The sequence below is a fragment of the Pogoniulus pusillus genome, chromosome 14, assembly GCF_015220805.1.
Source record: "Pogoniulus pusillus isolate bPogPus1 chromosome 14, bPogPus1.pri, whole genome shotgun sequence".
In the NCBI taxonomy this organism is placed as follows: domain Eukaryota; kingdom Metazoa; phylum Chordata; class Aves; order Piciformes; family Lybiidae; genus Pogoniulus; species Pogoniulus pusillus.
Genome location: NC_087277.1, coordinates 4175049 through 4202250, shown reverse-complemented (window position 1 = coordinate 4202250; position 27202 = coordinate 4175049). Strand labels below are relative to the sequence as shown.

General features: G+C 43.7%; 1 protein-coding gene across 5 annotated transcripts in view; it reads right to left on the bottom strand.

Annotated features, from left to right (window-relative positions):
- Positions 1-1125: 1125 nt before the first annotated feature.
- The window catches only part of EMC2 (ER membrane protein complex subunit 2), a 112337-nt gene continuing 86260 nt past the window's right edge, over positions 1126-27202 (bottom strand). For 4 of the 5 annotated variants that reach the window (XM_064154159.1, XM_064154157.1, XM_064154160.1 and 1 more), the window contains exons 6-11: positions 19023-19108; positions 18782-18841; positions 14962-15043; positions 13428-13538; positions 10547-10651; positions 1126-1645 (exon numbers count right to left, since the gene is read on the bottom strand). In XM_064154159.1, the coding sequence (XP_064010229.1) occupies positions 1559-1645; positions 10547-10651; positions 13428-13538; positions 14962-15043; positions 18782-18841; positions 19023-19108 (531 nt within the window). In that variant the 3' untranslated portion in view covers positions 1126-1558. The remainder of the gene's footprint in view (positions 1646-10546; positions 10652-13427; positions 13539-14961; positions 15044-18781; positions 18842-19022; positions 19109-27202) is intronic. The other variant, XM_064154161.1, reaches the window with a different exon arrangement.

The following is a 27202-nucleotide window of genomic DNA, read 5'->3' as shown; positions in this document are numbered from 1 at the left end:
TCAACAGGAATACATAGGCTCACCTGGGGGATTTTCTTGAGTTTCCACCTGAATCACACCTGCAGATAGTGTTGTGGCTGGCTCCCCTTTCTGAATTACTGTTACAAAGGGATCTGCACCAATCTGTGCAATCTCAAGCTCAACTCCAAGCTGGGTGGGGAATGGCTGAGAGCAGCCCTGAGGAAAAGGACCTGGGGGGTCTGGGGTGACAAAAAGCTCAACATGAGCCTGCAGTGTGAGTGCAGCCCAGACAGCAACCCTGTGCTGGGCTGCAGCAAGAGCAGTGTGGGCAGCAGGGCAAGGGAGGGGATTCTGCTGCTTGGCTCTGCTCTCCTCAGAACCCTCTTGGAGTCCTGTGTACAGTTTTGGAGCCCCCAGCACAAGAAGGACATGGAACTGTTGGAGCCAGTGCAGAGGAGGCCACCAAGATGCTCAGAGGGCTGCAGCAGCTCTGCTATGAGGACAGGCTCACAAAACCCACAGAGAAGAATGTCTTTGGCCTTAAGCCAATACAAGAGCACCTCTGATGCAGAGCACACCAGTAAGTCTTCTCCATTTAGAATCATAGAATCAGTCAGGGTTGGAAGGGACCACAAGGATCATCTAGTTCCAAACCCCCTGCCATGCCCAGGGACACTCTACCCTAGAGCAGGCTGCACACAGCCTCATCCAGCCTGGCCTCAAACACCTCCAGCCATGAGGCCTCAACCACCTCCCTGGGCAACCCATTCCAGGCTCCTATCACTCTCATGCTCAACAACTTCCTCCTCAGGTCCAGCCTGAACCTACCCATCTCCAGCTTTGCTCCATTCCCCCCAAGTCCTGTCACTCCCTGGTAGCCTGAAAAGTCCTTCCCCAGCTTTTTTGTAGACCCTTCAGATCCTGGAAGGCCACAAGAAGGTCACCTGGGAGCCTCCTCTTCTCCAGACTCAACAGCCCCAACTCTTTCAGTCTGTCCTCACAGCAGAGCTTCTCCAGCCCTCTGATCAACCCAGTGGCCCTTCTCTGGACACACAGTACTGGATATCAACTCAGTAACAAAACCATTAGTATAATTTTTTCCCTCCAATATAAAGTGTAATCCTCATCACTCTTTGCTGTATGGTAAACATCCACCAGAAAAGGCACATCTGCAGGGGGCTTTTATTCTTAAATATGCAAACAAGATCAAAATTTCTAACATATGTTATTCATCTACATACAGAAATTCAGCATTTCCATTTGCAAGTCCAAATAAATCACTGGGGGGGGGGTGTTCTTTTTAATCATTTAACAAGTTTATTTCTACAAATTATGGCTTAAAAGCAGGTACTGTAGATAGAAAAATGTGAAGGGGCTGATGTGCAGCACACGTCCTTGGTTCCTGTTGTCTGTGGGGCTAAGTTTCATCAGGTTTCTCTTAGCAGCAATTAACAGGCATGGGAGTGGTCAGGAAACATTGTTTTAGCATGTTCATCAATACAAAATCAGCTTTTACCAGCACTAGAGTAACATAACCCTTAGGTCACTACAGGTTTATGATGGACTGGAAAATGGAGTAGTAGAGCTCTGCACCCAGCTACGACTGAGTGATCTGCAGGGTCTCCAACATGTCTTCTACTGCCTTCAATGAGTATTTGGTTTCTTTCTTGCTGCGACCTGCAAACTGCACAGTAACAAAAAGGGATTATTGGTCACACAGCAGAAATCCTGGGCAAGTCCTGTGCAAGTGTTAAGTACCAAAAAGTCACTCTACTTCCAAACTGGAAGGTGCAGCCTCTTCATTGTCTCATTAGAACTCAGCATTTGCACTAAGATACAAGCCACACCACTCTTCCTCTTACAATGGTATGATGGTTTGGGTGTTCCCTGCCCACCCTACACTTCAGAAATCACCCAGCCTAGACTCAGCCAAGCTGGGAATTAAGAATGAAGCTTTATAGTTACAGCTTAGCACAATATATAAGCAGGTATTTACAATCTATACAGCTATAGACAGAAATAGACAAGTTAAAAAGGTAATACAGACACACAACAGCCCTCCCAGACACCAGAGTCCCCAGGAGGGGCTCCCAACCACCCTTCCACCTCCTTTCCACCCCTCTACCTTATCCCAGACTTCATCTTATGTTCAAGGCGAGTTTGAAGAATCAGCCAGGGGGGTTAGGAGGCAGAAGGATTAGTTACACAGACAGCAGGTTAGAGAGAGAGAAGAGAGGCAGCTAAAGCCAGAGAGCAGCTCTGTTATCTCTGTTTGTGTTCTTGTTTTTATCCATCTCAGCAAGCCTATGAGTGCAGCAGCCATCACCACAGCCTAGCATCTAATTCCTCTCACTAAAATATCCCAGCTAGGCTCAAACTAGCACAAATGGAACTCTACAATTTCACTCCTATGCTCTGAATTTAAATATTCCCCATTAATAAATATCCCACTTGGGAATTTGTTTATCTGAATAGAGATCTTTCTGCTGCCTTGTTTGCTCTGGAGACTGGAACCTAATTTTTACTTCAGTCTTGATTTTTTTATCTGATCCAAGTAAAACTGTAGTCATAATGTAACTAGTAGCAGGACTGATTTGCCATTGAAGCTAAACTATTTCTGTTCTATTTTATATAAAATAATCCAATCATGTATTTATATTTTATGGTAAAGTAGCTGTCATGAGCTTGTATTTGATTGTAACCTACTACTAAGGCAGAAGTTTCAGAAAGCAGTTGAAATAAAGTCTGTCCTGAGAGCCAAGAAAGATACAACTTAATAAACACTACTTTTGACTTTAGATTCCTCAAGACATGCAGCCAGGTTTGGGAAAGGGGCAGAAGGGCAGGAAATGTTGATCACCCCACGCTGACCTCAAAAGGGTTTTTCTAACCCTACTGAAGATTCCCATCACTCATCAGCTCTAACTTCTTCACCCAAATCAAACTCTCAAGTCTTAACACACCTGCATTAAAGAGGTTTGCATTTGGGCTTGGGAGGAGTGGCAAAGAAATGACAGAAGCAGTGACTGGATGTTGCTGCTAATAAAACAGCGTATTCTCTACCTGTTAACATCTAAACACTCAATAAATTTTCCATTTAATGTTTCTAAACTCCAAATACCACCAGTGCCTCACATAGTTAGTCCTTGATTTATAATGTGTCCCTTCTCTCTTGTAATTTACTTAATTTAGCAAACTCTTCATGACCTGTTAAGGAAGATTAAGTCATCAAACCTAGGTAATATCACACCAGCAACAAGCTGCAAGACCTGTTAACCTGCTTTTGACCCTCAGGCTGCAGTTTAACACTGAGAGTCCCAATCAGTTGCTTTTGACCCTCAGGCTGCAGTCTAACACTGAGAGTCCCAACCAGTTGCTTTTGACCCTCAGGCTGCTGTTTAACACTGGGAGTCCCAATCAGTTGCTTCTGACCCTCAGGCTGCCGTTTAACACTGAGAGTCCCAATCAGTTGCTTTTGACCCTCAGGTTGCAGTCTAACACTGAGAGTCCCAACCAGTTGCTTCTGACCCTCAGGCTGCAGTCTAACACTGAGAGTCCCAACCAGTTGCTTCTGACCCTCAGGCTGCAGTTTAACACTGAGAGTCCCAATCAGTTACTTTTGACCCTCAGGCTGCAGTCCAACACTGAGAGTCCCAATCAGTTGCTTCTGACCCTCAGGCTGCAGTTTAACACTGAGAGTCCCAATCAGTTGCTTTTGACCCTCAGGCTGCAGCCTAACACTGAGATTCCATATCAGTTGCTTTTGACCCTCAGGCTGCAGTCTAGCACTGAGAGTCCCAGTCAGTACCAAGTTCTTTGGGTGCAGTAAATGAAAAGCTATTTCAAATTAAATAGGAGAATGAAATGCCAATAGTTTATAGTTAAGAGACAATACTTTAAAGTACTGTGCCAATACTTTCTAGTTAAGAGGCATACTAAAACCACCACATTTCCATATTTCCTGTCTCTAAATGATGAACTGATGGGCCAGGTTGCCCTGGTGAGACCTCATCTTGAATACTGTGTTCAGTTTTGGGCTCCCCAGTTGAAGAGGGACAGGGATCTGCTGGAGAGGGTCCAGCGGAGGGCTGTGAGGGTGATGAGGAGACTGGAGGGCATGGCTTATGAGAAGAGGCTGAGGGACCTGGGGCTTTTTAGTCTGGAGAAAAGAAGACTTAGAGGGGGTTTGATAAATGCTTGTAAGTATCTGAAGGCTGCCAGGAGAGGGGGACAGGTTCTGCTCACTGCTCCCTGGGATAGGACAAGGAGCAATGGGTGTGAGTTGCAGCAAAAGTGGTTCTGCCTCAACATAAGGGAAACTTCTTTACTATAAGGGTCCCAGAGCACTGCCACAGGCTTCCCAGAGAGGTTGTGGAGTCTCCTTCTCTGGAGCCTTTCAAGGCCTGTCTGGATGTGTTCCTCTGTGATCTGTGTTAGATAGCATTGTCCTGCTCTGGCAGGGAGGTTGGACTGGATGATCTCCTTGGGTCCCTTCCAACCCCTAATATGCTGTGATACTGTGATAAGCCCATTCTTCAGGTTGTGCAGTTCCTATAGTGTAATACTCAGCTTCAGAGGAAAATCAAAGATTTCTTAACATTCTTCTTGGTGAGAGAAGAAATTTTGGCATGGATCAGATTAAATATCCTCTTTTTTCTTCAAACTAAACAAGAATAGTCCCAAGTACATAACAGGAAAGTCCAAATATTTTATTAAAAAAAAAAAACAAGCAAATCCAAGGGAACAACCAAAAAAATCCCCCCAAACAACCAAAAACCCAAAGGAACAGCCACACCAAACCCAAAGGAACAGCCACACCAAACCCAAAGGATCAACCAAGCAAAACCCAAAGGAACAACCAAGCAAAACCCAAAGGAACAACCAAACAAGACCCAAAGCAACACCCAAATGAAACCCAAAGGATTCAAACCAAACCCATAGGAACACCCAAACCAAACCCAAAGGAACACACAAACCAAACAACCAAGCAAAACCCAAAGGAACACCCAAACGAAACCCAAAGGAACACCCAAACAAAACCCAAAGGAACACCCAAACAAAACCCAAAGGAACACCCAAACAAAACCCAAAGGAACACCCAAATGAAACCCAAAGGAACACCCAAACCAAACAACCAAGCAACACCCAAAGGAACAACCAAGAGAAATCCAAAGGAACAAAGGAACACCCAAACCAAACCCATAGGAACACCCAAACCAAACAACCAAGCAAAACTCAAAGGAACACCCAAATGAAACCCAAAGGAACACCCAAACCAAACCCAAAGGAACACCCAAACCAAACAACCAAGCAAAACTCAAAGGAACCCCCAAACCAAACCCACAGGAACACCCAAACCAAACAACCTAGCGAAACCCAAAGGAACACCCAGACGAAACCCAAAAGAACAACCAAACAAAATCCAAACAAGCAAACAAAAATCCCAAAGAAACAAACAAAAAACCCCAAAGAGGCAAAACCCCAAACAAACAAAAACCCAAAGAAACAAACAAAACCCCCAAAGAAACAAACACCCTCAAAGAAACAGACAAAAACCCCAAAGAAACAAACACAGCAACCCCAACCAACCCCCAGAACCCAAACTGCATGACTAAAACTTTGTTTCAAACTCAAAGACCTCACTGAGAAGCCCAGAAGCTTGCCTAGTCTGTGGTCAAAAAGCACGGCTGGCAAGACACACAGGAAGCACGCAGAGGAAAGCTTCAAAACATGAGAATTCTGCCTCTTTTACCACGTATTGAAGGACACTGAGAGCAAAACTGACATAAGGCATTAGTTTAGAAAACGTTACTTGCTAATTTCAGGAGTGGCTGCCTTCATGATACTGACGTGGACTTGAAGCTGAACAAATAAAAGCCAACTCCGGGTCCTAACAAGCAGAGGCACACTTGGAAATGTAATCACTTCAAATTTGCCCTGACGAACAATTATTTTGTCTATTCTGCCATTACAGAGCAATTTGACTGATTGAGCCGGAATCCATTGCTTGAAATCATGATTTAATTTTGTTTCCCAAATGGTTTGTAACAGAATCACCTCTCCCCTGACCATAAAGAACATGTGGATTGCTAACACAGGAGAATTTGGCGTCGGGGTCTAAGAAGCGTGTATCTGGAAAATGACTGTGAGTGGGAGCACGTTGAGGATTTTTGTGAGCATTAATCAAACTTGCCTGCCTCTGCTGAAATGCTTCTAGCAGAGGACATGCTAAACCAATTACCTAACTGAGGAGCTCTAGGCAGCCATGGTTTGTTTCGAGGTTGAAGTAATTCGTGTTCCCAATCAGGACACATGGTTCTCACAGAGACAGGCACAGGATCACAGGATGTTAGGGGTTGGGACCCAAACAGATCACTGAGTCCAATCCTCCTGCCAGAGCAGGGCCACACAATCTACCTCAGGTCACACAGGAACACATCCAGACAGGCCTTGAAAGGCTCTAGAGAAGGAGACTCCACAACCTCACTTGGCAGCCTGTGCCAGTGCTCTGGGACCCTTACAGTCAAGAAGTTCCCCCTTGTGTTGAGGCAGAACCTCCTGTGCTGCAGCTTACATCCATTGCTGCTTGTCCTATCCTAGGGAGCAGTGAGCAGAGCCTGTCCCCGCCCCCTCTTGACTCCCAGCCCTCAGATATCGATAAACATTGATTAAATCCCTTCTCAGTCTTCTCTTCTTCAGACTAAACAGCCCCAGGACCCTCAGCCTCTCCTCATCAGGCAATGTTCCAGTCCCCTCACCATCCTCACAGCCCTCCCTTGGATTCTCTCAACACGCAGTTTCCTTTCCCAGTGATAAAGCAAAACTAAGTTTAATACAATAATAAACTTTCAACATAAAATCATAGAATCAAGCAGGTTGGAAGAGACCTCCAAGCTCATCCAGTCCAACCTAGCACCCAGCCCTATCCAGTCAACTAGACCATGGCACCGAGTGCCTCATTTCTTTGAATAATGAGGGCTTCTCTAACAGCTGCAATAAAAAGATTGAAATATGTTTTTTTCCCTAAATCTGGTTGTAAGAGACTTCCAAGCTCATCCAGTTCAACCTTTGACCCAGCACTGAAGAGTCAACACTAAACCATGTGCCTAAGCACCAGGGTCCACACGCTCCTTGAACACCCCCAGGGATGGTCACTCCAGCACTGCCCTGCACAGATCATTCCAATGTTTGTGAACCCTCTCAGTGAAGAAGTATTTCCTAATGACCAGCCTAAACCTCCCCTGGTGCAGCTTGAAACCATCTCCTCTAGTCTTGTCACTTGTCATCAAGGAGCAGAGGCTTCCCCCTCCTCAATCCAACCTCGCTTCAGGTACTTGTATAGGGAATGATGAGGTCTCCCCACAGCCTCCTCTTCTGCAGACTGAACATCCCCAGCTCCCTCATGCTCCTCATAGGTCAGGTGCTCCAGGCCCTTCACCAGCCTTGTTGCCCTTCTCTGGACACACCCCAGCATCCCTCCTATACTGATGGGCCCAGAACTGAACAGTACTTGAAGTGTGGCTTCACCATGGCTGAGCACAGAGGGATGATCACCTCCCTGTCCCTGCTGGCCACAGTGTTTCTAATACAAGCCTGGCTTCCATTGGCTTTCTTGGCCACCTGGGCACACAGCTGACTCATGTTCAGTCAATTATCAACCAAGGCCCCCAGGTCGCTCTCCAAGTTGCAACTTCACCTGGTCAATTAAATTTAAGTGGCTTAGAGAGCAAGAAGAGGAAGCCAGGTCCATACAGCAGCCCAAGCTACAAACCCCTTCTGTCTTCCTGCAGAAGTTCTAATTTCTCCTAGAGTAGGCACAGATGAGATCTGCTTATCAGCAGGGAGGGTTACCTATCATTGCTGTCTACAAGTAGCTGAAGGGAGGCTGTAGCCAGCTGGGGTTGGTCTCTTCTGCCAGGCAAGCAGCAACAGAACAAGGGGACACAGTCTCAAGTTGTGCCAGGGAGGGTCTAGGCTGGATGTTAGGAGGAAGTTGTTGGCAGAGAGAGTGATTGGCATTGGAATGGGCTGCCCAGGGAGGTGGTGCAGTCATCATCCCTGGAGGTGTTGAAGAAAAGCCTGGATGAGGCACTTAGTGCCATGGTCAGGTTGATTGGCTAGGGCTGGGTGCTAGGTTGGACTGGATGAGCTTGGAGGTCTCTTCCCACCTGGTTATGATTGTATGATTCTATTTCACATAAAAACTAGATGGAGTCTTCAGTATCTGTGCTTCAAAGAGAAGTACTTAACTACTCTTTTTCACCATGTTTTCCTGTAAAGAAACTGCTGTACAAGCAACCTAACATTGGTGAAACTTAGCTTTTCTTTTTACACCCAAATATTGTTTTCTTTAAGTAACTATAAACTAAAGAAGTTTCTCTGATTTCACACAGGAATGGACAGGAAAAGCATAAATCAAATGCCAAAGCAAACTGCTCAAATGAAAGAATAAACTGAAAGGAAGGGACCAGTAAGAAACATTTCAAGCAACTTGCACATAAAATCAAACTCCCCAACTGGAGCCAGTGCTGAAGGTGAAAAAAAATGAAGGCAGTTTTCCAGAATTTCTGACCAAACTGCTGGAAACTTAAGTTCAGATCCAGACTGAAAAAGGGGAAAGGTCTCACTGCAAGACAACCAAAAGTAACTTTCTGAATGAATGAGTTTGTGAAGTCACAAATTGATAGAATGAATCTAGGCACCCAAGTCAGAACTCTAAATTAATCTTATTCTCTGGACTATGACTACCAGGGGGAAAAAAAGCATTTAACAGCATAGGAAGGGCCAAATAATCAAACAAGTCAATGACAAGCTCAACAAGCTCTCAAGGCTCTTACTGCACTTTGCAAGGACAACAGGGAGGATTTATAGAAATACTCTTAAGTATCTAGCTTAAAGCCTGTCCAGACAACCCTCCACTAATGGAGGAACACTGTGAGGACTTCCACTGGCACAAGTGACCAAAATTTCATTCTTAGGTCCAAGAGATGACAATTTCCAATAGCTCAACACACTAAGGGAACAACAAATCAATACTCCCTCACAGGGGAATCTGCCACTCACTACATCACCATTTGCTGAGTGTTCTGTATCTCTGACATGCACAGAGGGGTGGCCAAACCCTTCTACAGTCATTTAACAAGCTCAGTAGGGTTGCGCTAGGGCAGTCCTGTCCAGCTGTAATCACTAGAGCTTTTTGTGGTACTTCTGTGAAGAGGAATGGGGTGTTCACAGCATTCATTTGCCAAATTCTAGCTTGAGCAGTTCCATGTTCTGTATAGCTAAACTCCCTTTATGATTCCAGCCAGATATGGTGTTCACCACTTCATGTCCCAAACAGCTAAGAAGAGCAGCTGAAGTATGCAACACATCGTAAGAGAATGAAGTCGCAAAGAGGTTATGACATGTGTTTTACATATACATTAGTTGTGTTAATGTGATCCATGCTGGTGAGCAGCAGCCAAAAATGCCTGCTGGGGGATCTGAGAGAAACAGTAGAACTGCAATTCCAAGTGAAAAAGAAAACCAAAAAGCCCCCCAAAGCTAACAAACCCCAAAGAAACACACACCCTCAACATCATCACCACTCCCAGTCTGTCAGATTCATCAGATTTTGTTAGAGATATTGTGGTGGTAACAGAAAGGCATCTGTAGAGTGCAAATAAAATGAAAACAGAAGAAAAAAAGGGGGGAAAGAAGAACAAAAGAAAAAATAAAGAGAAAAAAAAGAAGGAAAAAAAGACAAAAGAAAAAAGACAAAAAGGAAAGGGAGAAGGGAGAAGGAAAGGGAAAAAGGGGACAAAGAAAAAGGGGACAAAGAAAAAGGGGGCAAAGAAAAAGGGGGCAAAGAAAAAGGGGGCAAAGAAAAAGGGGGCAAAGAAAAAGGGGGCAAAGAAAAAGGGGGCAAAGAAAAAGGGGGCAAAGAAAAAGGGGGCAAAGAAAAAGGGGGCAAAGAAAAAGGGGGCAAAGAAAAAGGGGGCAAAGAAAAAGGGGGCAAAGAAAAAGGGGGCAAAGAAAAAGGGGGCAAAGAAAAAGGGGGCAAAGAAAAAGGGGGCAAAGAAAAAGGGGGCAAAGAAAAAGGGGGCAAAGAAAAAGGGGGCAAAGAAAAAGGGGGCAAAGAAAAAGGGGGCAAAGAAAAAGGGGGCAAAGAAAAAGGGGGCAAAGAAAAAGGGGGCAAAGAAAAAGGGGGCAAAGAAAAAGGGGGCAAAGAAAAAGGGGGCAAAGAAAAAGGGGGCAAAGAAAAAGGGGGCAAAGAAAAAGGGGGCAAAGAAAAAGGGGGCAAAGAAAAAGGGGGCAAAGAAAAAGGGGGCAAAGAAAAGAAAGACAAAAGTAAAAAGAAAGGGGAAAAAAAGAAAAATAAAAAGGAAAAAAGAGAGAAAAAAAATAAAAGGAAATAAAAGAAAAAAGGGAAAGAAAAGAAAAAAGAGGCAAGTTTGTCTGTGAGAGAAGTAGAATCTGTCACTCCAGTTACAGCAAATGATGCTGATTTACATACTGCATCTAACCTCGTGAACAGCAGTTGATGGAAGTGCAGAGAAGAGCTGTAGAGCCTCTGAGGAGTAGCAAAGCCCAATGATGTACTAACCTGATATGCTCTGTTTATTTGGTTGGCTGCCCAGCTGGCATACTTCATATTATCTTTCTTCATTTTTGCACTTGCTTTTGGGTTGGAAGCAATGTGGCTGGCAGACTAGGAATATAAAACAAAAAAACACAGTGTAACTCTAAAACATTTGTGCACAAAATAATCTGAGAGCATTCTGCACCTCTGCATTCAGAGTGACAGAGCAAAAAGAGAAAGAAATAAAAGCAGTTACTAGTAATTAAGAATTAGCTAAGCTTTTGAACAAGTGCTTGTTGCAATTAAAGCCAAACCAGGCTTCAGTTTAGCTGTGTACTGAGTCAGAAAGCAAACCTGAACAGGATCAGTTAATCCAATTTGCTTTTCCTAAAGTGAGAGTTATCAATGAATATTTCCCATTCAATCTGATACCACAGGCTACACAAAATACATCATCTGGGTGTCCCAACTGCTGTTAATAACATGACATTTTGCCCTGCAGCATCAGAAAAAAATACAACTTTAAAAGCAGCTAAGAGTCTACTCATGATCTGTGTACATCATCTGAAAGCTGCTTAAAAAATAAACTCCTCCCAGAGAGATTTCCACTTACATAAATAAATCAAGCTGTGACTGGGTAGGTTTAGAGCCACAGAATCACAGAATCAAACAGGTTGGAAGAGATCTCCAAGATTATCCACTCCACCTAGCACCCAATCCGAGCCAATGAACTAGACCATGGCACTAAGCCTTTTCTTCAACACCTCCAGGGACAACAACTCCACCACCTCCCTGGGCAGCCCATTCCAATGCCAATCACTCTCTCTGACAACAACTTCCTCCTAACATCCAGCCTAGACCTCCCCTGGCACAACTTGAGACTGTGTCCCCTTGTTCTGTTGCTGGTTGTCTGGGAAGGAGAAGTGCTCCAGCCCTGAAACTACCTCCAAAATGGTAAAGGAGTGAGATAGTCACTGAAGCAGCCTCCACAAACTCAGGAACATGCTCTCTGCAGCCATGCCTGCACGATCTTGTGATCTAGTAGTCAGGCTCCTAGGATGAGGCATTCTTCTGTGTCTCTGAATTCCAGGATGCACTGACCAGCTTCCACAGCAGACACAGCTGAAAGCTGTTCTAGAGAATTTACCAGGGTTATGGATGTTCTCTGGGGGGGGGGGGGGGGGGGGGGGGGGGGGTGTATAGGGTTAACACTCCTGGGGGAGTGACCCTGAACCTGACCCTAGGGGTCTCGGCCCCTCCTCAGGGGTGGGCCACACTCCAGGTGATGGTTAGCCCACTCCCCCCACTTCCTGTGGTATAAAAGACAGGAGTTCTCCTGTCTCTTCCTCTTTTCGCCCTCTTTTCTCCCTACCTGCGTTCATGACCGCACACACACACTGATACTGCATACCAGCCACGAGGCAGAGACACCATCACACTACTCGGGTTGTATCCATCCCTGTTTTGTATTTTGCTGTTTTCCCTTCCTTATCCTTTGTAAACTCCCCTACCTCCAATCCCTTTTTCTAAGTTATTGTTAAACTTTTCCTTTTTAACTTCCAAATCGAGTGAGATTGATTTATTGGGGTGTCCCTACCTTTTATCTCTCTCCCTGTCTTTTGGGGAAAGGAGGGGGAGGAGGGGAGGGCACTCTATAAACTCTATAAATTCTATAAATTGTCATTGGGTCTACCAAATTTATAAGAGTCTCTGGGAACTTGCATTTGAACCCAAGACAGGGGGGCGAGAAATGCTGGGCATGCCTGTCAAGTACAAAAGCAGCAGCCACAGCAAAAACATCTCTCAAACTCTCAAAGCCTGAAAAGAGCATTACAAGAGCATTAGAAAGAAATTAGGAGGCAATGAGTAGATACAGAAGCAGTGCTGGAAAGAAACAGCCAGTGAAACGTGACAGCAGCCAGTTGAACAAAACTAAAGAACTGAAACAGAGTGTGCACACATTTTCTGAAATCATGCATCATGCAAATCAGGGGTTTTGCATAAAACTTCCAGGCACTGCCAAAAGAACAAGTTTCTCAACTGCTTTGTCATATTAGCTCAAGGTTGCCAGGCAGATTATCATAGATAACAGGCTCCCAATCTGATTTACAGGCTGAAAATAACAGGCAGATCATAGTATCTGACAGGAAAAGCCATGATCATAGAATCAGTCAAGGTTGGAAAGAACCACAAGGATCATCTAGTTCCAACTCCTCTGCCATGGACACCTTGCACTAGAAAAGGCTGGCCAGAGCCTCATCCAGCTTGGCCTTAAACACCTCCAGGGACAAGGCTTCCACCACCTCCCTGGGCAAACCCTTCCAGACTCTCACCACCCTCATGCTGAAGAACTTCTTCCTAACATCCAGTCTGAATCTACCCATTTCCAGCTTTGTTCCATTCCCCCTAGCCCTATCACTACCTGACAGCCTAAAAACTCCCTCCCCAGCTTTCTTGTAGCCCCCTTCAGATACTGCAAGGCCACAATAAGGTCACCTGGGAGCCTCCTCCCCTGCAGACTGAACAGCCCCAACTCCCTCAGTCTCTCCTCACAGCAGAGGTGCTCCAGCCCTCTAATCATCCTCGTGGCCCTTCTCTGGACACCTTCCAGCACATCTACATTCCTCTTGTAATAGTGTCTCCAAACTGGACACAGTACTCCAGGTGGGGTCTCACCAGTGTGGAGTAGAGAGGGAGAATCACATCCCTTGCTCTGCTCGTCAGACATCATAAACCTCCAGCATCAGTGCAGAAGTCTGTATCAGTTTAGGCCAAAAAATATTTAGTACAAAATACACTTGTAAAAAGCTAAACTACCTAAGGAACAGCAAGAAGCATCTCTTTTCCACTTGAATGTACAATGAAACCCAAATGGTAACAGGGGAAAACAGACAATCATGCTTACCATGTAAAGGCCAAACAAAGCTCTCATATTTCTGTTGTTAAGTTTCAGTGCTTGTGCAAAATACTTCCTTGATAGCTCAAGGTTTTCAAGCCCTCCTTGAGTGTATTTGACCTGTAAAAATGGTAAGATCCTGAAACTTAAGTGTCATAGAATCATAGAATCAACCAGGCTGGAAGAGACCTCTAAGATCATCCAGTCCAACCTAGCACCCAGCCCTAGCCAGTCAACTAGACCATGGCACTAAGTGCCCCATCCAGGCTTTGCTTGAACACCTCCAGGGATGGCAACTCCACCACCTCCCTGGGCAGCCCATTCCAATGCCAATCACTCTCTCTGCCAACAACTTCCTCCTAACATCCAGCCTACACCTACCCCGGCACAACTTGAGACTGTGTCATCCACACTGGAGGCAGAAGATAGAAGGAAATTTTACTTCATGTTTGTTTCATATAGCATTTCACATCAGGTGAGCCCTACCAAAAGCCAAATACTGGCTAGAGAGAAACTCAACCTCTTCTCAATCCACCAACTGAAAAATACTTTTACTATAGGAGAAGAAAAAACCACCAGCATTAATTGAATCAATTTATTGCTACAAGGATAAAAAGTGATTCTATAACACTTAACCATGCTGAACAACTTTGGGATGGTCTCTTATGAAAGGTAACACAAACTGTCAAGCTAAAGCTAAATTCTGACTGCCATAAATCCATGCTAACTCTGCATTCCTTCAGCACAGGACCACACCAGTGCACAAAACACCACAGTGCATGTCATTATCCGTTCAACTGCAGAGCAGCAAACAAAGTTTAGAATATTACTCCACTGTTTTCTTTATTTTGTCTGCTCTTAGATGAAAAAAGAAACCCTGAGGGTCAAATACTAAAGACATGCTTCACAGTCTTTCTACCAGAAAGCTGCTTAGAATTTCAAGCTTTAAGGTTAACCCAATTTTATCAATAAAACAAAATCCATTCTAAGAAGTTAGCACTGTAATTCAGGGGAAAAAAACAATATATATCTGAAGGAAGAGTACAAATGGCTAAAAATCTTGAGTTGAAACTTCTAAGGGCTCTCTCTCAGTGATCTTTCAGGCAAAATTTCCTATGTGGATTCCAAGATCTGGTCCCACAGTAACAGGCAGTATATAATAACTTCCCAGGCAGCATTGTTATGGATAAGCTGAACGTTTCATTTAGAAAGTGCATAAACTTTTACAAGAAGAATAACTCATTTAAACCAAATTCTAATCTCCAATAATTCCTGCCCCTTCAACAAGAGTAATTAATTTAAAACTAATTTTAATCTTCAGTAATTCCTGTCCTTATTCTTACATTTAGCTTGGTCACACTAAATAAGAAAACAGACTTCTCTTAACATGTAAAGTTCCAAGAGATGCTAACATTCTCCATATATTCTCTTAAATCTCCTAGGGAAACACTAGAGAAACCATTTTTATTCCATTTTCACCACCTTGGTAACATGAAAACAGGATATGTATTCAAAGTTAATTGATTCTTCTGGAAATACTTACCTCAGCATACTGCTGACAATATAAGTGGTTGTGTGGATTAGTCATCATAAGCTCCTCTAAGCAGAAAGCTGCCTTTGCATAACTAAGGAATATGAAAAACAGGGACAAAATGAAACATAGGATAGTTTTCAACAAAAGAAGTCTTATTTTTCTCTCCATAACATCACTTGATTCACAATTAATACAAATGTGCTACATTTGGAACCTCAGGTTACTATTTTTACATCATAGATAGTGACAAATAGAGAACACTGAATAGTCTCGGTGTGCACGTGTCCAAGGTTTGGCTCATGGAAGATACTCAATGAGCTTATTTCTTATTAGTGAGTGTACTTTCTGATCAACAACAGTGATGAGTAGAAACAGGCACTGAGGTGTTCAAGAAAAGACTGCATGAGGCACTTAGTGCCATGGTCTAGTTGATTGGATAGGGCTGGACTCAATGATTTTGGTTGAATTCATTGGACTGGCTGGATAGGTTGGACTGGATGGACAGGTTGGATAGGTTGGACTGGATGGATAGGTGGAACTGGATGATCTTGGTTGCATAGGTTGGACTGGATGGATACATGGGACTGAATGATCTTGGTTGGATAGGTTGGACTAGATAGATAAGTGGGACTGAATGATGTTGGTTGGATAGGTGGAACTGGATGGATAGGTTGGACTGTATGGATAGGTTGGACAGGATGGATAGGTGGAATTGGATGATCTTGGTTGGACTGTATGTATAGGTTGGACAGGATGGATAGGTGGAATTGGATGATCTTGGTTGGACAGGTTGGACTGGATGGATAGGTGGAACTGGATGACCTTGGTTGGACAGGTTGGACTGGATGGATAGGTGGGAGTGGATGATCTTGGTTGGATAGGTTGGACTGGATGATCTTGGAGGTCTCTTCCACCTGGTTGACCTTATGATTCTGTAAGACATTTAATGCAGACTACAAAATAATTTGTTTTTTTTCCCTCTACTTCAAATTTCAGCTACCTTAGGACTGACAAACAAAGCTACTGACCAGACCACTTAGACTGTCAGTTAACTTCTGCTCAGTCAACCACAGAAGTGAGATAAAAAACCCATACTAAAAACAGTTCTAAAGATCAAGCAGTTCAAACCTATACATAAAAATTACATCATACCATTCCAAATGGGCAGCAAATGATCATGGCAAAAGAAAAAGCTGTGCTACCTGTTCTTTAAATGAAAACTTTCAGAAAGAAGCCAAGCTCAAAATGTAGGTTTAATCAATTATAAAACTTTTAGCTTCAGGGTCTTTCAACAGTTATCTGCAGAATTTGCATCTTCTACAGACACTGAAAAGCAATTTAGCAATTATTAAACCACATCATCTGTTAAACCTTATTTCCAGAAAGTGATATATTGTGGGTTTCTCCTGTGCACAATATGATGGTCATATATGTAATTTCAAATATTGATTTGGAGACAAAAGGTTAACTACCTCATCCTCCAACAGCAGCCACATTCCTCAGAACACAGCACAGAACTGAGGATTACCTAAACCATGTTCCAGGTTCTGCCTCAACACAAGGGGGAACTTCTTTACTGTAAGGGTCCCAGAGCACTGGCACACGATCCCCCACAGAGTCGTGGAGTCTCCTACTCTGGAGACATTCAAGGCCTGTCTGGATGTGTTCCTGTGTGACCTGTGCTAGATTGTATGGTACTGCTCTGGCAGGTATGGATTGGGTATGCAGATGCTGAAGAACAGCCATTGAATGGCATGGATTCTGAAGTACTACAGGTGGCAGGAGGGTTGGACTCGATCTCTTTGGGTCCCTTCCAACCCCTATGATCCTATGTTACGAACAACAGTGACAGCCTTTGTGCTGAGACTAAATTTGTGACACTGATAAGACAAATTAGTTGCAAATTTTCTTTTTAAAAATAAAATTTTAGTTGCTTTTTTAGCCAAAATTCCATTTTTTCTTCATAATAACAGTAATCATAGAATCAAACAGGTGGGAAGAGACCACCAAGATCATCTAGTTCCAACCTAGCACCCAGCCCTAGACAATCAACCAGACCATGGCACTAAGTGCCGCAGACAGTCCTTTCCTGAACACCACCAGGGATGGTGACTCCACCACCTCTCTGGGCAGCCCATTCCAATGCCAATCACTCTCTCTGCCAACAACTTCCTCCTAACATCCAGCCTAGACCTCCCCTGGCACTACTTGAGACTTTGTCCCCTTCTTCTGTCGCTGGTTATCTGGGAGAAGAGCCCAACCCCACCTGGCTACAGCCTCCCTTCAGGGAGTTGTAGACAGCAATGAGCTCTGCCCTGAGCCTCCTCTGCTGCAGGCTGCACACCCCCAGCTCCCTCAGCCTCTCCTCACCAGGCCCCTCACCAGCTTCCTTGCACTTCTCTGGACATGTTCCAGCACCTTAGCACCTCTCTTGAATTGAGGTGCCCAGGACTGGACACAGCACTCAAGGTGTGGCCTGAGCAGTGCTGAGTACAGGGGAAGAATAACCTCCCTTGTCCTCCTGGCCACATTGTTCCTGATGCAGGCCAGAATGTCGTTGGCTGCCCTGGCCACCTGGGCACACTGCTGGCTCATGTTCAGCTCATTGATGCTCATTAAAGTGCAGTGGTTAATGGAAATTTCTTTCAATGAACTGGAGAAAGTTCTACAGATTCTTTTTTTACTGGAAATCCAAATCAAGACAAATACAAGCAAAGGCAGTTTCTGTCACACAAATCTCTTAATGAAGATTATAGCAAAAATCCCAACCAACCAGTAAAGGTCTCAGTTATGTCTGCAGCACTCTATTGTTCACCTTTGTACTGACAGATCTGACAAGCTGAAATATCTTTTCTAACCATTATTTAAAAAAGAAACAAATCCTTTCTTGGGCAAGTGTCTGGTGAATTTCCTAAAAGGAGTGGAAACCTGGATATCCAAATTCTAGATTATTCCTTAAGTCAGCATTGGAAAGTTTAATAATTATTCTCTTTTGAGAATGGGGTGGAAAGATCACAGGGGAACAATTTCTTCATTGCAGTGAGAATGGCTATTTCTTCCTTGAGAATTTGATTCTTTCACTGCTCTCTAGGAAGGGAGGAAGGAAACAAACAATGTGATATAATTCAGGCTGGGCTGAACTAAAGAAAGGGGGGGTGGAAGATAGGCTTTTGGGCAGAGGTTAGAATTAATGCTGTGATATTAGAAAACTTGCACTAAGGCTTTCAGCTAATCCTCTCACACTGGGATTTCCTCCTGTCACTACAGCAATAAAAAAAAAGCTAACAAAACCATTAAATATCCAATAAGCAAGTTACTACAACATTCAGCATTCCTGATTGCTTTGGGTTTTGTACCCAGGCAACCAGATGCCTCTAAAGTCCAGATCCGTGCTTTCATTTTTTTGTTTTTGAAAAGGTTGCTGAAAGTTCTTGCTGGGGTAGGCTGAAAGCAAATCAGAGTATCAGTTGTTGTGATTAACTGACTTTAGAAGCAAAGAATTTAAAAGCCATCACTAGGAAAAACATCCCTTGAATGAAAAAAGTGTACGAAGTGCTGGTCCCTGCTACACTCAAACCACTTCTTTAAAAATACTGGGCTTAAACCAAGGTAATTAAGTGAGCTGCTTCTGCCTTAAAATCAAATGTTTGACTACTAATTTGGTAGTCAAATCAGTTGGTAATTATTTCCTGTTGATGCTTGGTAGGTTGGAAATGAGACAGCATTCTTACACTGGTCCTTCAACAAAAAAACCCAACCAGAGGTCTTTGACTTCCACAGAGTGAGTTTCCACTTAACAGTTTTCATGTGGGCTTAGCAAACAACTCACTCGTGTTCGTTGATGTAAAGCTCTGCGAGTTCATGCCAAGCTTCTTGGTCTCCAACAAACCTGTGTAGAGAAGACAAGAAAAGAGGAAGGCAAAGAAGAGAGAGAACAAGCAGGAGCGTGTAAGGAATTGTGTAACTGAGCAGCGTGGCAGCAGAAGCGTAAATCAAATGCAAATGCCATTTTAATTAAAAAGATGGATCAGACTGGCAGAACACAGTCTGTATTCTTGGAAGACACTCACTGTTCCAGATACTCATTCAGCTCTCGGATGGCCTCAAGATTTTTCCCCTGGGCTTTTCGAATGGCAATCTTACGCTTTCTTGCTGCCTATGGGGTTGACATTAATAAAGGATTAGGGTCTCAATTCCCTGGGTTTTTGTAAAGAAAGCAATTTGACTGTGCAAATTATTGTCTCAATACCGGTGGAATTCCACTGCGGAGCAACTGCTAGGTTGAAGTTTATAAACATACCCTATGACATCCCACTGAGAGCCTGAAAACCTCTTCTTACAATCACATTATGTGTGCTTTTCTTCGGAGGCACAAACTGTATGCATTATTTCATTCAAAGAAATGACTGTCCAGATTCTGATAATTACAAACCAGCAGGGGATGCTAATCTTCAGCCACTCCAAAGACCCTCATCTTGTCATTCACAAGATCCACGGCTACAGAGGAGAGACAGCGACCCAGCCTTAGAGAATCCCACAGATGCAGCTCGGTTGCTGCTGTATAAATATGGCTTTCATTTTATATTCAGCTGTTGGAGTGCTGAATGCCATCTTTTGTTCGTGTTGGATACACAACAACTTCATAAACAGGTCTCTCACACCTCCTGCAGCACAAAGCAGGCTCTCCAATGTAAAGGGAATACAAATTAGCCACTTAAACAGCAGCACGGAGCAGTGCTTTGATGTATGTATGTGGAAAATGCATTTCACATGAACAATATAAAACCAAGTTGTAAGAACTGTAACATATTTAATTTCTGAACTTCATAAAAGTTGCTACAGACCACCAGGAGAAAAGAATTTTAATAGCTGATTCGTCTGTACTTCAACCCTAATATTCCAGTTTCTGCAGTATGTTGGCTACAGTTCTCTAAAAGCAGTTTTCAGACCTCTAGGAGTTGTGTATCAAGATACACTTGAAATGTAATTCAAAACAATGGACTTCTTCCCGGCAGTCTGACAGAGTCTGGAGCAAGCAGCACTGCACCTCAGCCAGCCTGAAAGTCATCAGCCTGAGAAAGTGACAGAATGAAAGTAAAACCGAATTCCAGCCTGACATGCCTGGAAGAGTGAGCCCGGCCAGCCTCCTGCCTTGCCTGCAACTCCTGTTCTCCTGGGTGACCGCAACTGCTGCAGTCAGACACAGCAAGACGAATGGTCTGCTGCCTGTCATGTGTCTGTGTGCACACACACATTTACATGCCATTTCTCCAGGAGATAATATAAATGGAAAAACCCCAAGGGTGCACACTTTTGCTGTAACAGAACCCCACACCTCCTTCCCCTCAGAGCTCTCCTCCACTTTCCTATCTTATCCAGCTGAGTATCACCTTACAGAAGCCCTGACAGCATGGGAAGGGTAACTGTTCAAGAAAACCTGAAATGATTTTAATTTAAGAGAGCTCTGAAATCAATTTCTTCCTGATGTACCTTTCTAAGATCACAGTCACATCCACCCCGAACAAGTCTTTGTATTGTTACAGTATTTTAGACACAACTTCTTCTCTTACGTCATTTCTTACCCATCATTTGAACAAACTGATTGCTTCTGGAAGAAAAGGAGCAGTTAGGAGGAAATTCTTCACAGAGAGAGTGATTTGCCATTGGAATGGGATGCCCAGGGAGGTGGTGGAGTCACCATCCCTGGAGGTGTTCAAGCAAAGCCTGGATGAGGCACTTAGTGCCATGGTTTGGTAGATTGGCTAGGGCTGGGTGCTAGGTTGGACTGGATGAGCTTGGAGGTCTCTTCCAACCTGGTTGATTCTATGATTCTAACTTATCAAAACAACACAACTACAAACACTTTTAAAACTAAACCTAGTTTTTTTTTTATCTCTTTGAATTCATCCCTTTCACCTCCTCCACAAATATTTACTCCATGAAACTTCAGTAAAAATGACTTCAGGAAACTATTCTTAAGAAGTCTTCTTAGAGAAAAGACACAGGCAGAGAGAAAATTCATCAGAACAAGCAGGACAGAAATCAGGACACAGGCAATGTGGTGGTTTCCCCACAGTCATTTTGCTTTCCACTGCTGCTTTGTCACACTGCAACCTGTAAAGTTACATTAATCATTCTATGTTTATTGGGAGACATTTGGCTAAAAGCCATAACTGACTCTGGTAAATTAAACTGCTGACCATATTTATCACTGCAACAGGAATAGACATGGTTCATTCTGAAGTTCTTAAAATAAAAGGTAACAGTCTAATCAAAATTAGTTTAAAATATGAAAAGAATAATCCTACATGCTTATCACATTGCTAATAAAAGATAACAGTGTAATTAAAATCAGTTTGAAACATAAAAACAATAATCCTACATGCCTATCACATTACTGGATCGTGTCCAGAGAAGGGTGATGAAGCTGGTGAAAGGCCTGGAACACAAACCCTATGGGGAGAGGCTGAGGGAGCTGGGGGTGTGCAGCCTGCAGAAGAGGAGGCTCAGGGCAGACCTCATTGCTGTCTACAACTACCTGAAGGGAGGCTGTAGCCAGGTGGGGTTAGCTGCTACTGCTAAACCACATCCACATGTCTTTTAAATACCTCCAAGGACGGTGAATCCACCACCTCCCTGGGCAGTCCATTGCAGTGCTTGAGAATCTGTTCTGTGACTTATTTTTTTCCTAATATCCAACCTGAACCTCTGCCAGGGGAGGTCTAGGCTGGATGTTAGGAGGAAGTTGTTGGTAGAGAGAGTGATTGGCGTTGGAATGGACTGCCCAGGGAGGTGGTGGAGTCACTGTCCCTGGAGGTGTTCAAGAAAAGACTGGATGAGGCTGTGGCCAGGCTGGGTGTCCGTGGCCATGGCAGGGGGGTTGGAACTAGATGATCCTTGTGGTCCCTTCCAACCCTGGCTGATTCTATGTTTGGCATTGGAATGGGCTGCCCAGGGAGATGGTATTCAAGAAAAGCCTGGATGAGGCACTTAGTGCCATGGTCTAGTTGACTGGCTAGGGCTGGGTGCTAGGTTGGACTGGATGAGCTTGGAGGTCTCTTCCAACCTGGTTGATTCTATGATTCTACTAATAAAATAAATAAAGAAAACCCCAAACTCATTCTTCTCTCTCACATTTTATGAAGAGGTCTCAAAGCACATCATAAAGCAGGTCAGTACCCAGGCCAGCATTAACCTTGCTACCCAAGGCTGATGTAATCCACAGCCCAGTGACCTGCCCACTGAGCCTGAAACATTACAGAAGGCAAAGAGGGGATAACAGAAAGCACAGCCAAAGGAGTGTATAATTCACCTACAGCTGACAAAGACATGAGGGCTTTTTGCAGGTAACAAACTGACTACTTTAAATGTAGTTTTTGGATTTAAACTTCATTTGTTATTTTTGGATTTCAAAAGAAAAAACAACAGAGAGACTGGGCAAAACTGAAGTGCTTGAGAACTGAAGTAATCTGTTTGATATACAAAATCAATCAAAGCATCTGACAACTTCATTTGCAATGGCAAAGAAGGAACAGTCTCCATAAGCCACCTTCCTTTCTTTGTTGTTGTTTTTTGAATGCAGCTCCTTCAATCAAATGGAAGTCAGTCCTCCAAAAGAGTCTTGGAAGCAGATTTTCTCCACAGCTGCTTTTCTTAACTACAGCCCTCCCTAGTAACATAAATCATTGGAACCTCAAGACATTGATTTATGCAAAGCTACCACTATTTCTGCACATAAATATAACCTGGTGTTTACCTGAAACAAGCATGCAATCTGATGGAATCAAACAATGAGGATAAAAGGACTGGACTTAATGAACACCTTCTGATAGCAGCTGTTAGGTGTGAAATGAATTACATATACATCTGACAAAATTCAGCTGCTAACAAACTGCATCAAATCCCACAACAGTTCCTCAAATTTACTCTTTGTGGGTTTTATTTTGGCTTGAATTCTGCACTCTCTTCACTTTCAAATAAAGCCTCAAAATGATGGGATTAGTTTATTTACAGAGAACTCTTAGTTTACAGCCAAAGAGGCTCAGTCACTCAGAACAGGGTTGACATTCAGAGGATGAACGTATAGGAGCACAGAAGTTTTAAAAGCATCTATAAAATTGCTGGGAAGGAGTCTGGGAGAGTGTAGGGAGTTTTTAAAGCAATTACAAACATTGTTCCATCACATCAATGTTCTGAACACACTGCCAATACACGCAGGGTTTCAGTAGAACCCGAACATTCAGATCTGTGATTCCTAGGAGTGATAAGGCAGGCTATAAAATAAACCCATGAACCAACTACTACTGCTTTTAACTGTACTCACAGACTACTCTCCCCTCTGCATTTCTAGCTTTTCTTGGAATCATAAACACTGTCAGGGCTCTTTTAATAGAAACTGAAATTCAGTTGCTCCAGTAGTCAGTGGTTTAATTAAAAGCATGCTCGAAGAAGCTTGCAATAAGACTTGTACTGGGACATTCTGTGTGCTGTAAGCTTCTAATTCTCATTCTGGCTTATACTGCCCCTCAGCTCCTATCTAGCACCAAGAAGAAGTTGGCAGCATGTGCTGATTTCTTAGAGGGCAGGAGAGTTCTGCAGAGCCACCTGGGCAGGCTGGACAGATAGGCACAGTCCAACACCATGAGCTCTAATAAGGCCAAGTGCAGGGTTCTGCACTTCGGCCACAACAACCCCAAGCAGTGCTGCAGGCTGGGGAGAGAGTGGCTGGAAAGCAGCCAGGCAGAGAGGGACCTGAAGGCACTGGTCGACAGCAACTGAGCATGAGCCAGCAGTGTGCCCAGGTGACCAAGATGGTCAATGGCATCCTGGCCTGGATCAGGAATAGTGTGGCCAGTCTTTCTGCTCCTGTACTCAGCACTGGTTAGGCCACACCTTAAGTTCTGGGCCTCTCACTTTAGGAAAAATGTTGAGGTGGTTGAACATGTCCAGAGAAGGGCACCAAGGCTGATGAGGGGCTAGATGAGGCACTTAGTGCCATGGTTTAGTTAGGGTTAGGTGATAGGTTGGACTTGATGACCTCAGAGGTCTTCTCCAACCTAGTTAATTGATCTGTAATTCATGCACCTCAACATCTCTCTTGAATTGAGGAGCCCAGAACTGGACACAGCACTCAAGGTGTGGCCTGAGCAGTGCTGAGTACAGGGGAAGAATAACCTCCCTCGTCCTACTGGCCACACTGTTCCTGATCCAGCCCAGGATGCCATTGGCTCTCTTGGCCACCTGGGCACACTGCTGGCTCATCTTCAGCTACTATCTACCAGTACCCCCAGGTCTCTCTCTGCCTGGCTGCTCTCTGTCCCCAGCCTGTAGTGCTGCTTGGGGTTGTTGTGGCCAAAGTGTAGAACTCTGCACTTGGCCTTGTTCAATCTCATCCCAATGGCCTCTGCCCAGCCATCCAGCCTGGCAAGGTCCCTCTGCAGGGCTCTCCTACCCTCCAACAGATCAACACCTGCTCCTAGCTTGGTGTCATCTGCAAACTCAGTGATGATCTCAATCCCCTCATGCTGATCATCAATAAAGAAAATGAAGGCATAGGTACTGCTGGAGTTTTAGAGAAATGTCACACTTTGGATGACAAACAGATTATTTCCATTCTCAGACTTAGTGTTGACTATTCTGATCTTATTTTGTAGAGGCAATGAACTGGGGAAGAAAAAGATTACCTATATAGTCAAGACAGCAGTAACACAGAATGACAGAGAGTGAGACTAGGAAGAAGGAACTCAGGTATACATAATTGTTACCCATTTACATGATACTGAATACTAAGATGTTGCTCTAAATCATTCTAGTAACTAGATTCCCATGTGTCTTCACCAAGCCCCTGTGCCTCTTCTGAAACATCTCCAGCTTAGCTAGAAAAAGAATCTCACAACAGCATGGGAAAGTGTAACTTCACACAACCACATGCATACACTTGTTCCTGTCCACTCCCATAAAGATATGAGCCTTTAGTGAAATATTTTATGAACCCTGAAGGGCAACAGCTTCACTTAGAACACTACTGTGGTCTTAAAGTTCTGATTTTTTAATGAGCTAATGAGATTATTCACATGCCCTCAGCTAACCAAGCATATAGTGTCTGGTTGTATTAAAAGCTTAGCTGAAAAAGCAGCAAGAAAAACACCAGAAGAATTACCTCAGTAAATACATCAGATTTTCTGTGGATTAGAAGCAAGGCAGAACTTGGTGCCTGACCTTACTTTCCCCACGTGCTGATGACCAAGTGCTGTCCAATTTTCTTGATGGCTGAGTTAAAGAATCAAGAGAAACTGCAGATGCACCAGGATGACAGTGGAGTGAGACACCAACTTAAGTCTCGAATGCAGAGGGAGCATATATTGGTGCTTGCTACTGGACAGGCCACTTCAGGAAGAGCTGGACTGGCAAAAATAGTTAGCTAACTAAAATAGGTGGGTCTACAATTCAAATTGCTTCCTAAAACCATTACCTGCAGCATTCAAATGGTGCTTGCTACTGGACAGGCCACTTCAGGAAGAGCTGGACTGGCAAAAATAGTTAGCTAACTAAAATAGGTGGGTCTACAATTCAAATTGCATCCTCAAACCATTACCTGCAGCATTCAAATGGTGCTTGCTACTGGATAGGCCACTCCAGGAAGAGCTGGACTGGCAAAAATAGTTAGCTAACTAAAATAGGTGGGTCTACAATTCAAATTGCATCCTAAAACCATTACCTGCAGCATTCAAATGGTGCTTGCTACTGGATAGGCCACTCCAGGAAGAGCTGGACTGGCAAAAATATTTAGCTAATTAAAATAGGAGGGTCCACAATCCAAATTGCTTCCTGCAGCATTCAAATGGTACATGGCTCTGCTGCGAGAGCTAAGCCAGTTACTGACAGAGCTAATACACACCAGGTGCTGCAAGGAGGAAGGCATTTCACCAGTAAGTCTCCAAGCTGTTTAGTGACAGCAGAAAACACAGTGCATCAAGGCAAAATGCAAGGCTTCAGTAGTAATATATAACCCTGTGACTTGATGTCCTACCCACCTTTCAAGCCATCTATTCCCCTACATATGACCTGACCTCTTCTGTTAACTAATCACCTGAACTTCCATTGCTTTGTCCCTCTTTCTTGGTTCTCACAGTTCTGCTTCCTTTGTTTTCTACTCAGTTCCTTCTGGATTTCTTCTTCTCCTTCTGCTCATCACTTAGGTGCAAGTCAAAGGAATCTCCCTATTTTCTGCTCCTTTCCCACGGTCCTACAGCCATGGGGAGCAACTGCAAGTAAGTCCTGCTTAGTGTCTGTAGCCTGGGATAGATGAGGCTAAACACAAATGGGATTTTAAGAAGTTGTATTTAGTATAAATTCCAGCAGTCTCTACTGAGAACATGAAGCAAATGCCTGCAACTTAGCCAATTTGGGTGTTTTTCTCAGAGCATAATAAAAGCTGCATTCTACCAAGAGCTCTTTTCCTGTTGGTATCCAAGGCTCCCCTCCAAAGCAGAGCAGGATGAGGATTTCTCAATGAAATATATTAGTAACAAAAACAAACAAAATAGTCCTTTCTACCAAGGCTACTAAAAAAAACCCAACAATATGCCCCTTATTTTCTTCTGAGAAACAGACTATGTGTTTTATCTGAAGACCTACAAACAACTCAGCCACTGTTTGGCACCAGTATAAAGATTTTCAATTGGATACTACATTAAATTTCAATTAATAGTCCCTGCACTGAAAAAAATGTCATGCAGCCTTAGTAAGAGAGTAATCTGCCAGCTAAAGCTTTAATAAGCCTTCATTTTCACCAAAATGGGCAAAAATGGGAACCTTCCCTTCTTATCCTTTCAAAATGCACAAGTTGTGCTTTTCACAGGAGTCACATTTCATTCCTTACAATATTTACAGAAGGGACAGACTCTTACTCAATGCCTACACCCTTAGAAAAATGAAACACAAGCTCTGAAGTGACATTAAAAATCGCTCCGTTGTCAAATGAGTCACCTTTTTTTACCAGCAAGCAAGCTCATATCAAGGTGAAAATCACCTTTTCCAAACACAGTACTCTGAATTGTATCCTAAGAAGTGAAATAATTGCTGTTAACTTGTTTTAAGAGTTTTGCAGACAACAAATCATTAGAATCATAGAATCAACCAGGTTGGAAGAGACCTCCAAGATCATCCAGGCCAACCTATCCCCCAGCCCTAGGCACCAGGAAGGTGTAAATGTCTAAATTAGACAAACTGAGCTCAAAGATTACTTTTG